At 35.2% G+C, this 15,541-nt stretch overlaps 1 protein-coding gene across 1 annotated transcript in view; it reads left to right on the top strand.

The window, feature by feature from the left end:
* Nucleotides 1-1,078: 1,078 nt before the first annotated feature.
* Nucleotides 1,079-15,541, top strand: part of prim2 (DNA primase subunit 2) — a 73,000-nt gene continuing 58,537 nt past the window's right edge. The window contains exons 1-7 of the mRNA XM_051125333.1: nucleotides 1,079-1,192; nucleotides 1,490-1,641; nucleotides 1,729-1,841; nucleotides 2,088-2,182; nucleotides 2,460-2,580; nucleotides 3,257-3,352; nucleotides 6,212-6,349. Of these exons, the coding sequence (XP_050981290.1) occupies nucleotides 1,497-1,641; nucleotides 1,729-1,841; nucleotides 2,088-2,182; nucleotides 2,460-2,580; nucleotides 3,257-3,352; nucleotides 6,212-6,349 (708 nt within the window). The 5' untranslated portion in view covers nucleotides 1,079-1,192; nucleotides 1,490-1,496. The remainder of the gene's footprint in view (nucleotides 1,193-1,489; nucleotides 1,642-1,728; nucleotides 1,842-2,087; nucleotides 2,183-2,459; nucleotides 2,581-3,256; nucleotides 3,353-6,211; nucleotides 6,350-15,541) is intronic.

Below are 15,541 nucleotides of genomic sequence, written 5' to 3'. Positions count from 1 at the left end.
TAGCAGGCAATTTAAAGGGGGGGGTGTTCATACAGTATAATAAATTTTAAATTCACAAGAGCAACAAGATTTGAAGCTCATGGCAGACGCCCAAGAGATTCGTGCTGTGATTGGCTAAACGTTAGTTCACTCAAATCTAATTAACAAATCAGAGAACACGGGCGGAAATATTCGCTTCTGGACCAGTGTTGTTTACATCTAGCGAAATGGTCTATAACATTACTTAGACGATTATTGTGGGATTCAAATGGAAACACATTATTCAGGGCAAATTTTCTTGAGAGCATCTTTTTAACTTTAAGTTCACCTTGTTTTCTATTCAGAAATTAAGTAAATCAGATAAATGGATTTTTAAAAATATATTTTTATATGTAATGCCAAGTTATTCTTATAAGTTACTTACAACAATGCAAGACACTTAAAAAGGTAGCCTATGTATTAAATGTATTTATGTAAGTTATATATCATTTTAAGTAAATCATAAAAAGTGTGTTCATACTAGAAACAACAACAACAAAATGACACTGCTGAAACTGAAGTTATGCCGTTTATTTATTTTTTATTGTTTACGCATTACTTCCACAACAAAAGCGCGTTCTCTTGATTCGAATCTTTTAAATGAATCATTTGAGCCTGTTGCCAAAACCATTCTGAAAGATTTGTTCAAAAGAATCGAAAGTTAGTGGACAGCAGCATTTGGAATGAACTGAACATTTGATTGATAGGGCGAATAGTTACTTCGATAGCCGAATAACTGAAATAGTACAAATAAAACGGTTAATGTGTTTAAGACTTTATTGTACGACGGGTTTATCAACACAAAAACCTAAGTTCTAAATGAGTAATCATAAAAAACATAAAACGCAACAATATGTGCACTAAATATAGTTTATTATTTGGAATGTCAGGAACCATATAAGAAAGTAATTCGTCAAAATGTACAAGAATAGTTGAATTCTTTGCTTGAACCGGTTCTTTGAAAAGAACTGTTCAAAAGAACCGATTTCCTCGAAATGATTCAGACTCTTATTCACCAAAACAACACGAAACAGCCCCCGGAAACCAGAGACCGTCGTGCAACATGATTGGTGAATTTCCAGAGTGGCGTCATATACCCGCGCTTTGTTTGGAACGTCAGCTCGTTGGCGGGATTCAGGCACCGGGAAGAGACAGACAGCGATTGTCTTGAGATGTGAGTTTGTTATAAGATGACACATTTATGTAATAAATATATAGTTATATATAGACACCTGATATTGCTGTAATATACGTTTTTAATGTTAAATACGCATGAGGACTGGTGACAAAAAAACAAATGGTGATGCTTCAACTGTGAACTATGATAGCTAACTGTAGTTAACCTAGCATTATTTAAGTTTAGAAATGATAGTTACTGTTTATGAGCTTTCATGAGAGTAGTACTTTGTGTTACTCATTTTAATCTCTGCATTATCCAGTTTTAGTGAACTTGTTTAAACTCTTTGTCTAGAATTGCAATGCAGTTTCTAGGCAGAAGAAAGAAGCTGATCGACAGTTCTCAGAATGATCTGTATGATCACTGTCTTCAGTTTTATGGACAACCACCTCTGGAGAACATTTCTCTCACTGAGTTTGAAACCTTTGCAGTGGAGAGGTTGAAATGTGAGTCATCTGCTTCGTTCGTGTGTTTTTAAGAGCCTATAAATCAGAATAATATATTTATATATAATTATTATGTGCTTTCCCCAGTGCTCAAGACTGTAGAAAACCTTGGGGTGAGTTATGTGAAAAATTCAGAGCCCTACAACAAAAAATTGGAAGGTGAACTCTCAAGTCTGAACTTCCCACGTAGGACTGAATTGGTGAGAACACATTCCTCATATACACTTATATACGCTATGCATTCATTGCATTAAAAAAAAACATTTTCAAAGTCTTAAAAACATGCATTTGTTTATAGTGAAACTATCCTATACACACAAAACACACACTATATTTTGCTTAAAAGTCATAGAAAATTATGTTGGCTTTATGCTTTCAAACCCTTTAAATGAGTAAACTCTATTTTATATCTCTTTTTTCCCCAACAATCTGCTCTGCTCACTCAGGGTGAACGAAAGCTTCAGGGGGGAACATCTGAATATGAGAAACGGAGAAAAGACCACATCTCCCATTTTATTCTGCGATTGGCTTATTGCCAGACGTAAGTATTCTTGTGCAATTTAGGATGTGCTTATAGAGATTCATAAATGATTTTGGTTTGGCCAGTTATATTTGTAATGAATGATACCATTCTGTTTTTTTAAATGTGCGGAAACTTAAGCTATAAATGTGTATTTATGTAACTATTTGGAGCTAAACAGAGTGACATGCAGGGTTTTGCTCCAAAGTCATATTCTAATCATATGTTTGGGATCATTTATAGGCAAACTTTTAAATATAATGTATAAATTAATGCCTGAACGTTTATTTCATTTTAGGGAGGACCTTAGGCGATGGTTTATCCAACAGGAAATGGATCTTTTCCGTTTCCGATTTAATCTACTTATTTCAAGACACAAGACAGAATTTTTGCATAAAAATAATTTGAAGTACGAGACGGTAAGACTGTTTTACATATTCATTTAATTGTTGAAACCTCCCCCATTTCCCTTTCTTTTGATGTCATTTGTATTTTATTATTTTAGATTACAAAACCTGAAAAATAACATGTTTTCATAGTAGATACATTTACAGGCACAATATGGTGTGGTGATTTTTCATCTGCAGGTGTTGTTTTCTGTCCTAATTAGATTCAAAACTCTGGCCCAGCTTCCCAATATATAACTGTTGATTGCATGCACCTGCTAAAACCTTCCCATTTTGATCATTGATGTTTTAGATATGTGCAGGCCTGGGCCCAGTGGAAGTTCAGTGTGTTTTCACATAGAGTCCTGTAGGGGGCAGTTGTTCTACGCTTAAAACATTGTTTATCTTTCAGTTTGTGTCTTTCAGTTCCACTCTCTTAACATTCCTAATATGATTTCAGAGCTATGCCTGAATGCTCTTGTTTCCTAGCCGTAAATAAATGCTAATGCCATTATGTCACTGAATAAATGCTAAATAATATATTTTGTCATAACCTTTTTACATGATAATTTAATCTGCTGTTTTCTTTTGAATTGCTTTCTGAATTGTGATGATAAATGCTTTTTGTCTTTGCCAAATGTTGCCCCCTTTTCTCTTGTAGTTCAAATTAAATGTCAACTGTGCATTTTTTTTCCCTTTCATTTTACAGGTAAGTGCAGAGGAGAAGAAAAGCCTAAAAGACAAGCTCATCGCCTCCAGTTATGGATTAAGTGGAGCCACATTGGAAGAACATGATGTCTACAAAGTAAGTTGATTCTAACATTATAAAAATTTCTTTGTAAAATATGGCATTCTAGAAAGATTTATTTCAGATCATTTAAACTTAGTTAAAGGGATAGTTTACCCGAAGATGAAAATTCTGTCATTAATTTCTTATCCTCATGTCGTTCCAAACCTGTAAGACCTTCATTCATCTTCGGAACACAAATTAAGATATTTTTGATGAAATCCAAAGCTTTCTGACTCTAGACAGCAATGCAACTGACACGTTCAAGGCCCAGAAAGGCAGTAAGGACATTGTTAAAATAGTCCATGTAACATCAGTGGTTCAACTGTAATGTCATGAACGTGCAGCGAAGACTAGGGTTGGGAATCAAAAATCGATTCCAATTGCAGAATCGGATACTTAAGTTCAGGAGTCGGATACTTGTTGTAAAATTAACATTTTGATTCCGCCTATCGATTACTTTGTGTGCCTCGTTTTCTTTTCCTCGTTTCGACCTTGCTCGCTAATCAAGCGTTCCAAAGCGAACACTATTCAAACACCAACATGATTTTATTAATGAATTACAATAATTAATCGGTTTCATTCATATACCTTTAAAAGCAAATGATCACATCAGTGTGATTTGAATGTTTAAACCTGTGTTTGCACTGCCGCTGACCTGAAGAGAGCAGCTGTCATGTATATGAATGAAACCGCTTCACAGTGTTTTCAACCACACAGTATCATTATTTCTGTTACAAACATTCAAATAATCACACAAGTACTGGGATAAAAGATTATAGTTCAGGTATAAACTCTGATTTGTATGTTAGCAATCAAAATAGAGTAGCTATATCAAGTAATTTGACACTTCAAATAAAGATTTATCAATTACGTTGTTATGATTTTAGGTGGCGAAAAGAGGCTGTGAAAATGTCTTGAATCTTTCAAGAGATTCGTTCACAAATGCTGATTCATTCAGTAATGAAACAAGTAAATTTTGAGTCTTTTAATCATTCTTTTATAAATTACATGTAATTTTGTTTAGTTGTCTAATTTTTTCTTCAGAATCTTGAGAGAACCAGTAAAAAATGTAAAAAAACAAACAAATTCAGTTTATCCAGAATCATGAAGTTCTTAAACAAGTCCAGTTGTTTTATGTGGCCTGCTGATTTTTGATTGCAGTAATGAGACACAGAAATTTTTTTTAATATCTTTTCTTTTTTTATCACATTGAAATCAAAAAGAATCAGAATCAATAAGCAGGATCAGAATTGATAAAATTCAAACGATACCCAACGTTAGTGAAGACTGACACGGTAGAGAACAAATTGTTAATAAAGTCATTATTTTTGTTTTCTTTGCGTAGAAAAAGTATTCTCATATCTTGGTAACATTCATGTTGAACCACTGATGTCACATGAAAAAAATTAACAATGTTCTTACTACCTTTATGAGCTTTGAACATATGAGCGTTGCTGTCTATGCAGGGTCAGAAAGCTCTCGGATTTCATCAAAAATATTTTATGTTCTAAAGATGAACAAAGTTTAACAGGTTTTCAACGACATGAGGGCGAGTAATGACAGGTTTAATTTTTAGGAGAGCTAACCCTTTAAAATAGGGCTGGGCGATAATTCGATAACGATAATTTTCCTCGATAAAACCATATGAGGAGTTCGATATAACTTTTATGTGCCAAAAGCGGAACGAAACAGCGCAACTCATTTGAATCGCGCTACACAGACCATTTGTCCGCTCGGACCAAAGTTCAAACTGCCGCCCTGTGCAAGCTCACTAGAGAAGATGCATTTATTATCTCGATGCAGCGCGAACTCGTCTGGAAAAACCGAGCGCGTTGCACCGCATGCGCGTCCCTTCCTTTATGAGCGCAGCTGCAGCGCGCCTACATTTGAAATAACAAACTTGAACGCGCAAAAGATGCGATATGTGAACGGCTCGGTGCACTAAACAGCGCTGTGAGATCCAGTGTGAAACACTTGAATTCAGCGATGAACACAAATGGCTCTGTGATTCAAACTAGTTTAAAGCTGTGTGCAACGAGACAGTCAGAAGGCTTTTCAATCTACACATCGCCATCATTTACCATGGATTTACTGTAGTAACACTCACTGCACCATGGTATTGTGGTAGCAATGTGGGATATTCACATTGAATTTTATTACAGGAGTAATGGTATATAATTATAGTATGTGTGTATTTGTGATTAAGCTATAGCATGTGTGCATTTATACTAGATGTTTTTAGACCACCGTTTTTCATACAAATAGGCTACCTATAAAACCATGTAGTTATATTTTTACCGTTGTATTGAGGTACCATTATGTGTGGTTTTAACTGTTTATAATGATTTAAAATGTATGCTTGCTACTATGGGAGACCAATGCTTAATTTAAAAAAAAAACGGTCAGAATAAATTTAACCATATAAAACTAAGGTTGCTACAATTTTTACAGATGTTACTGATTGATAATGAACAAAAATTTACCTCTGCATCCTCAAGCTACTATCAAATTGCATTTCTTAGAGACAAAAAAGTGATATTATTATTATTATTATCATTATCATTATCAGACAACCCAAACCTGTTTCTTGATTTGAAACAACTCATTAGAACATGCAGAAATTAATTTTTCTATTTAGATATTTTGTTAAAGAAAATTAATGGTCTGGCTTCTACAACTTCCACTTTGGAGCAAAAATCTGACTTTAAACTGGAAAGAAATAAAGATTTGACATTTATCGTGATAATTATTGATATCGACTGATCTGAAAAAAATGATCGTGATAATTATCGTGATAATTTTTTTGCCCATATCGCCCAGCCCTACTTTAAAATATTAATAAACTTTAATATGTATTATTTCTCTGCATCAAAGGTCCCATTCCAGGACGCCCTGGATTTAGTGCGCACAAGGAAAGTCTACTTGTTGGCTGGAAATGCCTACATTCCCCATCATGAAATTGTCACAATTGTCCTTAATGACTTCCGAACAAGACTGTCTAAAGCACTTGCGGTAAGTAACAAAATTTGAACCCCTTCACTCAAAACAATCAGTGATCACCACTAGAGATTTATTTGTAACTGGATGTTGTAAACAAGGGCCTATGCTATGTTACTGTAAAGGAAGGCATTATTAGGAGGGATTTTACTTTTGGTTTTGATTAGGAATGATTTCAGATTCACTCAAAGTTCAATAATATAAAACAACCCCATATTTAACATGTATTCCTTGACTAAAACTCAAAGGTTTCCTATTGTCAAAGGGTTCATAGTGGGGTTATTGTAAGCTACAGAAACAGAGCTTGTAGCTCACAGTTCGAGTTGATGGGGAAGCTGCGTTAAGGTGGTCTTGGATGACTAGAAAGGTAACGCGACCGAGAGGTTATAGCAGTCATGAGATTGATTTTTTTTTTTTTTTTTTTTTTTTTTTTAAGGTGTAGAAGAGTGGGCGTAAGAGATGATAGTTTGGAGAGGCTTAACGTAAAGTGCTTGATGGCACACACTGAGAAGTCATGGGTCATTTCCACCCTCAGACAGAGATTAAAAGGCGGCTAGGAGATGGAGGAGGTCACAGGGAGGGTTGTTGGTCAGGAAATCAAAAGCAGCTTTTCTGTTAGCTCCTGCCAAGATTGCTGTACCCACCGTGGAGGCGTCTTGATTTATTTTTTTTTTCTCCCCAACCCTGCCAAATGGCAGCAAAATGTGCTTCCCTGCGATAGGCTATTATCCTTTGAAAAACGATGCTTGTGTTTGTATTCCTACCATTGAGTTTCTCCCCTTGCATCATATTTATAACGCATGTTAATGTAATGTGTGTCAGGATATTCCCAGCAGACGGCACATTGAGGGCTTTTCATGCTTGACGTGGAGCATGAGCTTTGCAGCTTCCTTGTCTTTTGTTCAGTTTATATATATGTATATATGTGTGTATGTATATATATGATTTACCTATTTGAGATAAAACAGTTTAAGATATCTACACTGCTGTGTTTTTCCATCAAAGCTTTAAGCATGAGTTCACCGGTTATTTCATTGAGGTTATGTATAAAATAACACTCTAAATGTGAAGTGCAGTTTAAATATTTCATTCATCTGCAGAGCGGTGTGGTAGCTGTTAAGGTAATAGCCGCCTGTTTGTCATCTTCACTCCATTAATATCCGAGATTCAAATGAGAGTTTCTGTGATGGTAAACAATGCAGCAGCAGGTTTAATTGCTGCTATAACTGGAGAAATTAAAATGTGTGCAGGATATAGGGAACAATAATAAATCGGGGAGCTTTGTGAACTCAGATTACTTAACAACATTAGTCTGCCCAGCTTGGGTTTAATTGGGCATTTTAATTGAAACTGGGGAGCGGTTGTGTTCGGTTGATCACTGGTAAGTGGAGAAGAGACAGGCTTTGTGCATTTAGTGCTGGCATGTAGTCTGCATAAATTTCCTCGTGCTTCTGGGATTGAACGTTCTTTGTGCTAGTTGAAGATGTGTTGTAGGAAATGGGTTTTGTGCTGTGCTGTTTCTGAGTTCCGTGTCACACCTGAACGTTGGGCATTATGGTATGTCATAGATGGATGATGCAAAATTAAGAAGGCCTGACGGTAAATTATCTTTCAGCTTGGCAGATATTTTTTTCGTCATCTACATGCCATCTCGTCAATGCCGGCCATCATAGCGAGTCTGCCAGGCAGTTGGACAGCTGGTGGGATGGGTTTTTATTTTTCAGCAGAATGTTCTCTGAGAAAAGTCATTTGAATTATTATTCGGTAAGCTCTTGTCCGACCGAAGCGGAGAACAGACACTGCTAGTCAACAATCTCCCTCCTTCCACTATATTGAAGCTGTATAAGCCTGCGCATTAATCCATCCTGGCTAATGAAAACATATGCTGCCTGCACATTTTCTTTTCGATGCCGTTCAGGATGGCCTCGCTGGAAGAAAATGAAATGTGTCAATCTTCATATTCTCGTCGACTCCATAAATCAGGCCTGGAACGGTCTTTTATGATACTCAGAATCATTTCCAGTGAGATTGTCTGAAATCAATTGCCTAGTTGAAAATCTGTTACCATGTATCACCTAGTTCAGCTCTGAATGTTAATTTTAGTAGAGCTCCTGTTGACCAGTAATTGTTGCAGGTGGATGTTTCCAAAAGTGAGGAAGTGCATTTTGTTTTTCTTTTTAGTAGCAGCTTTTTTACATAAAGTAACGGATGACAGGATTAAATAATGCTCTAAACCAGACTTTTTGGACTACTTTTTTGCCGTAGGGCCAGTGCAAATTCAAAAAAAGCTAAATGGGGGAAAACATTATTTTTAAGTCCTTCTTTTATTTTTTTTCTCACAATTATCATTACTTCTACACTGCATCTAATCAATCTGAAAGGTCGGTCTGGGTAGCACCATATTCAGTTTTTGACAGGAATGAAAACTAGGCTGTGAGGCTAGGGGTGGGCTATTTTATTTCACGGTAATGATATATATCACAATATAGCTATTTTTGGCTTAAATAAGGTCTTTATGAAATGTTTGATTCTTGTCACAAGTTTCAATATCACAAAGAAACTAATACTGACCTAAAAATAACACTCAAGCTCACTGAAGACAAGTAAACAGTCAGTTACTAAAATTAAGAATAAAAAAAACTAATGGACCCTTTTCACAAGACTGTGATGATGCATTTCAATGGTCATCATTGAACGTTTTTTTTGTTTTGATTGATGTACATTTATAACACTATACTTTGTATTATCTCACCTTTTCATCAAGTTACAAAGAACTAGTTAACGCTAATGCGAGGGTGTTTCTAACGCGGTGTCTATGGGAGGGACAGTAAATTTGACATTGTTCTCTCTTCTGACTGACGATATCAGTCTCCTGTCAGTGTTGGGGGGTAACGCATTACAAGTAACGTGAGATATGTAATATTACTTTTTTTCCAAGTAACTAGTAAAGTAAAGTGTTATTTTTGAATTTCTAAGAAAATATCTGAGTTACTTTTTCAAATAAGTAATGCCAGTTACTTTTTCCCCATTTATTGATTGACAAGTCTCCTGTCGGGAAATTGGGAGTAAACATGTAAATGTGAACATGCATTAACAAATGTGAAACACTAAATGTGAACATGCATTAATTCATTTCACTCACAAATCAGATTCAGTATTCCTTAAAATGAATAAAAACAGTGAAATGCAAACTCAGAATATGATGCAATCCTGCAATAATTAAATATGTTAAATAAAACAAATATCCATTATGTATTTAATCACATTTTATTAACCAGTGTCTTTGCTGCTGACCTTCGATGATGCAATTCAACCATACTAATAAGCAAAAATACTTTAGATAAACTAACATTTGTGCTTCGTTTTTTATTTTTTTTTAAATCGCTGAAGAGTGATCTCCTGCATAAATGTACTTTTCCTTCAGCCTAAAGTGAATTAATTTCACTTCTGATGTAAAAGGGCTTTTACATTAGAATTGTTTTATATTAAAAACAAAGAAGCAAGAATTAAAAAGTAACGCAAAAGTAATGTAACTCATTACTTTGTCATGGAGTAACGTAAAATTGTAATGTATTACTTTTAAAAGTAACTTTCCCCAACACTGGTCTCTCTCAATTTTTTCCCTTTGATTGAAAGTCGTGAAAACACTATCGTGGAGTTTTTCTTTTGCTATTTGAGCAAATGGGAATGCAAAGATATATTTTTGTGGTACTCTCCTATTCACTGCTCCTGAATTTTTAAAGTATTAAAAGCTGTCACTCTCTTTAGTTTATCGTGATCTCAGCGGCAAGTACTGTATTGGGTTCTCTTCCACTTTAAGTAGGCAAGACTCGATGTGAGCGGCGTAACTATTAAGATGTCACTGAGAATCTGCAGCCATGGCGGGGATGATTTTTGGTGTGGCCGCCCGCTACGGCAGAATGAATGTAGCAGAAACACTCTACATACATTGTATAAAGTAATCAAATGTATAAAAACACTGCATGTTTTTCACTGTTTAAATTAAATATATATATTTCTTCTTATTAAAGTTACAAAAGTGATTTAGTCGAGAGCAGTGAGAGATTTTCTCTCTTTTGTTGTTTAACATGAATGACAAACAGCAAGAATATTAGACTGCTGTCACTTTAAGAGCTACCTGAATCCAATATTCTGTTATATGTGTATTTTCTGTCTCAGCTGTTGGGCATTTGACACATAAAAGTGTGTATTTAACCCTTTAAGGCCTTTAGAGTGGCAAAAATAACTCAAGTTCAATAATCCCTATGAGCGCCGTTTTCACATACCTCTCTGACACAGCGTGCATATAAAGAATTGAGTTCTCTTTTGCTGCTGATTGAGTTTCAGTGGCTTAAAATCACTTGTTTTAAAACCGGTTAAACAATGGTGCAAACGAGTTTTTGTGACCACGTAGCACAGCAACGTCACATGAGTGTGTAACCGCGATAGAGGTGATAGTCCAAAATTCTTCTGGTTAATCATTTAAATACTGTAAGTCCATCCCTCACAGCCTTGTTTCATCCATGTTAAATTCAATTAAGGTCTGTAAATAGATCTATAAATGATGTTGATCTGTGTCTGGATGGTGGACGTTGCAATTTTCGTGCTAATACCCAATGTTTCATTGACTGTCTGACAAACCCGCTGAAAGTTGCTTTGGAAAGTTTCAAAGGTTCTCCTGGCAGGCAAGCTGCAACTTGCCAATTATGATTTAAAAGCCTTGCGCCTTGTTTGGTTTTTAAGAGAGCGGTCACCAGCCAGCAGAACGTGGTGAAATACAAAGGTAGTCATGTAGAGTTAATTGTGTCCATGACGAACAAACAGAACGTCTGACATGGGGATCCGTTCTTAATCAAAGCTGAGCTGCGGCTTATGGTCCGACATTTAAAGCGCTATTTCCATCAAAGTCAATGTAATTCCCTCGCGTTGTTCAAAAGTCATCATGGATGAAGTGGCTCGCTCTGCAAATATTCAACACTTTTTGAAAATAAGACCTCTAATATAATGAGACTGTCCATTGACGGAAATTATTATTAGCCTGAGCCTTATAAAGCATGTTAAAGACTTCACCATCTCACTAATTCTTTTTCTGTCATATTGGTAATGAGGTTTGGTTTAAAGCCTCAGTGTTCTTGACTTTCACACTGTTCCTATGATTCCTTTTTTTTATCTCAGGGCTCAATAATAGATGTAGTTCAGTTTTTCAGTATTTCAAATTGTTTATTTAGTCACTTTTACAAAAATAAATGAATGTGTAACCAGACTTTTGCTGGAAAACAATAAGGGATGCTTATTTTAACCGGTTAACCGACAGAAATAATTTTGACCGATTAGTGCAGTCAGTTAAATGGTTTAAAGGTAATTTAATTTAATTTTTTTTTTTTTTCAGTAATTTATCAAAATATTTGAAAACATTTGCTGGATGGTTAAAATAAAATAAAAAAAATAGTTTTTGAGAGAGAGAAAAACTATAAATTGCATAGGCCTATAACGTTAAGTCGCATTTTATTATTACATTTACAAATAGACCTGATGCTGATGTGAAATGAACATAGGCTAGGCTATTTTAGTTCCCCTCACTCCACAAAAAATCCTTTCAATTTAACAGTATTCAGAAAAGAACAAGAATGAGAAATATAAGAAGCTAGGCTATATAAACGACAAGGCAAAATTATTTCATTTAGGCTAAAGCGAAACTGAAACTAACTTTGGGTCTTTCATACGACACAAATCCAAATGTTTCCATATTTAATTGTTGTAATTGTTGGCATAATATCATGACAGTACGGTGATAACGATTAAGCAGTATGAGTTTCTTCCCCCCTCCATGTTTGACTGACTGTGTTTTATATGATAATGGAAAGACTGCGTTGTCAAGCTAGCAATGCTTAACTGTGTGCATGTTTTTTTCCCCCTTCTAACAGTGTAAACAACGACTCCTAGTCATACAGATAATCGAAACTGTAAAAGGTTTGGTTTTATGTGTGTACATTCACAATAAAAGCAAATCTTTGTGCTTTTGTAAAATAAAGAAAAATAGGATGCCGTCTTCAGCCGTCTTCTTTCGCGCAACACAAAAATGAACCAAAACTCTGCATAGTAGGTACTTGTTGCAGTTTTTTTTCTTTAGTTTTGTTAATTAAGTAAAAAAAAATATCGTATTTATTCCTATTCATTCATTTTTTTTAATATATATATATATATATATAATATAAGTTTCATGATTTTAATGAATCAGACATGCTCTTTGATTAATAAAATTTAATTTACCATTAAAATGGAAAAAAACGGAATCCAGAATAATTAAAACGGAAAATAAAACAGAAATTGGGACAAAATAAAACTGATTTCATAGGGCCCTAAATATGAAATAGTGGCATTTCAGCACTGGCTGGGGCAAAGTGGCAGTTCCATCAACATGCCAAAGAATCTCTTACAATAGCAGCCAGCCATCAATATTGTTGAGCTTTGCTTTTTTCTTAAATTGGCACTTGTACTCCAGAAAAAGTGAAAATTAATTAGGTAGTTATATGTTTTCTCTAGATGTTTCATAGATTTAATCACCAGCAGAGTTTGCTGACTTGATCATCTGTGTTTGTTTTTTGTTTTTTTTTCTCATTAAACAGAGTTAGTCCTAATTATAAATCTAAAAATATCATAAGTGCCCACCTCTGTGTGCTGTCTGATCTTTTTTTTTTTTTTTTTTTTTTTTTTCTTTCCCTCTTTACCTTGATTTACAGGATTTTGACTTCCAGAAGTAAACTTGACTGAAAGAACAGACTGTCTTTCACTGAATCAGTAGGAAGTTTCACTAAGGAAGTTTCACGTCTTAAAATAGATACCGTCAATTTGGAGCACGCATGAATCTTTCATTGTTAGAAGTGTTTGTGAGATGGAAACTATGACACAAGAGTTTAAGATATTTAAAAGTTAGATTTTTGTGTTCATTCGAGAGTTATTACTTTAATTAATTTGCCACAAGCTGATACGTTTAATGAAATATTTAAATACTTTGAAAAGTTCTAAAACATCTTTTCCCCTTAAAACTTTCCCTTTTTTAGTCTTTGTGAAACAAAGAGGAGCTATACACATACTGAAGACCACTGGATGAATTCAGTTCTGTCATCTAGGGATGTTTTTTTTTTTTTTTTTTCTTTTTCCTCATTCAGTCTGCTTTATATACACTACCATTCAAACGTTTGGGGTCAGTAACATTTTTTTTAAGAGAAAGTTCATTTAAAAGAAAGTTAAACCTTTGTTCAGGAAGGATGCATTAAAATGATCAAAAGAGACCGTAAAAACTTACATTACAAAAAAAGGAATCTTTACCGACCTCAGCCTTTTAAATGGTAGTGTATAAGGAAGTAAATAAGACTTCTAATTAATTCATTTCATCATCTAATGTTGTCTAATAGCACACCCCTAGATTTTTGAGTAAGTTTGTTGTGCAATTTTGTGTTTTGAGGCTCAATACGCATGGAGAGGTGCGTTTGTCATGTCAGCCATAAATGTGACCTCTTTTATGCTAATATATCATCCATCATCATTTGTGTTTACATTAGATCCAATTAAACCGGATCATTTCACATACACCTCTTCAGCTATGTTTTCAGCCTGTTTTGTCCTTTGACTATCAACCAGAAATTACATTATTAATTTCTTTTGGCTGTAATTGCGGTGCATCTCTAATAATTGTATCTACGGTAACACATTAATGTTATGCCTCAAATACCTTTGCTCTATTCAAGTGATAGGATTGTAAATGGCCTCCAAAGATACTCACTTTTAATCCGTTTTTCCGCACCGAGAGACTCCAGGTTCTTCTGTTTAATTTTGTGAAGTGTTTCTTTTTATCACCAGGTTGTGAAATATTACCTTGTCGCTAGGCATCACACACTTTTCAAAAGTAAAGCTTGACCTAATTGAGTGTCACCTGGGTAGAGTAGAAAAACACAAGCACTTCCACTCTGCCTGCCAACGATTCAATTGAAGCTGTCAATCTAGAGCCCAATTTTAGCCATTTGGCTGTAGCTGGCGTGTCTGGCTAGAGCTGCAGAGGTGCCGACGGATGGATGGACACATGCTGAAGAACATGGCAATGGCAAATTCTCAATCATGCTGGGTCCTTCCGTAACTGAAAGGCCATCTCGAACAGTTGAAGGTTTATTTTCCCTTGTCCTCTCGGGTGATTAATGAGCAAGCATGGCTGTTGTGTGTCCAGACAAGGGGCTGATGCATTCCTCGCTTCATTATCTGATCAATGCGGACGGACTCTGATAACAACTTGAGTCAACAAAGCTTGGGGATTGGCTCAGATGGGTTTTTTTTCTCCTTTTTTTTTTTTTTTTTTTTTTTGGCGAGCTGTTCACATCAGTGAGTAATGAGTATCTGTTTCGCTCTGAATAGCCCAATATTTAACTGTATCTTAATTAAGTCAAGTATTTAAATAAAATTCCCTCATGGAAATTAATCAGTTGGCTTATAAGTGAAGTTAAATTAACTATATATGCAGCCATGTGATAATGCTGTCTGCTAGTGTATTAAGCAGTAAATTATAACAGAATTGTTAATGGATGGATAAATGCACTTTAATGATTTTGAATAGAACCTTTAGCGCAAATCATCATCTATTGTACTGTGCACAAACATGTAACTATGCATACACAAAAGATGTTGCTGGACTACATAGAGTGTAAATGTATGGTGTGTGTTAGTGATGCACAGATCGTGGTTATATCCAAGGGCGCTGCAGATAATCTGCGGGTCGGGTGGGTCGGGTAATAAAAAATACATTATGATTAATTGCGGTTGAGTCGTGGGTGGATGAGATGAATCATTAATGATGCAAATATTAACTACATTCTCTAAAACATGAGTGCATTTTAAATGCATTTTTTCATGAGGCAGACAGACACAGTATGTGTGTGCTCGCCTTTTCGGGAAGTTGCAGTGACAGAAGAACTTTTGTTTTATAAGTATATTCTCATTAAAAGCAGTGCACGATAAGTGTATTATGTTATCTTTACCCCCTTATTGCTAAAAAGAGGTTTTGTGTCATCCTCAATGCAGTGCAAATGCAGAGCGAAGCCTGTCCAACATTGTTTTTCTTGATTTTTCTTTTTTTTTTTGGGGGGGGGGTGGATTCAAACAATCCCAAATGTGTTGTAAACTTTCCCAGCTGAGGAAAAAGGGTCTTATCTAGCGAAA

Source organism: Labeo rohita, chromosome 13 (assembly GCF_022985175.1).
Source record: "Labeo rohita strain BAU-BD-2019 chromosome 13, IGBB_LRoh.1.0, whole genome shotgun sequence".
Taxonomy (NCBI): Eukaryota; Metazoa; Chordata; class Actinopteri; order Cypriniformes; family Cyprinidae; genus Labeo; species Labeo rohita.
This window is presented reverse-complemented; position numbering and strand designations above follow the sequence as displayed.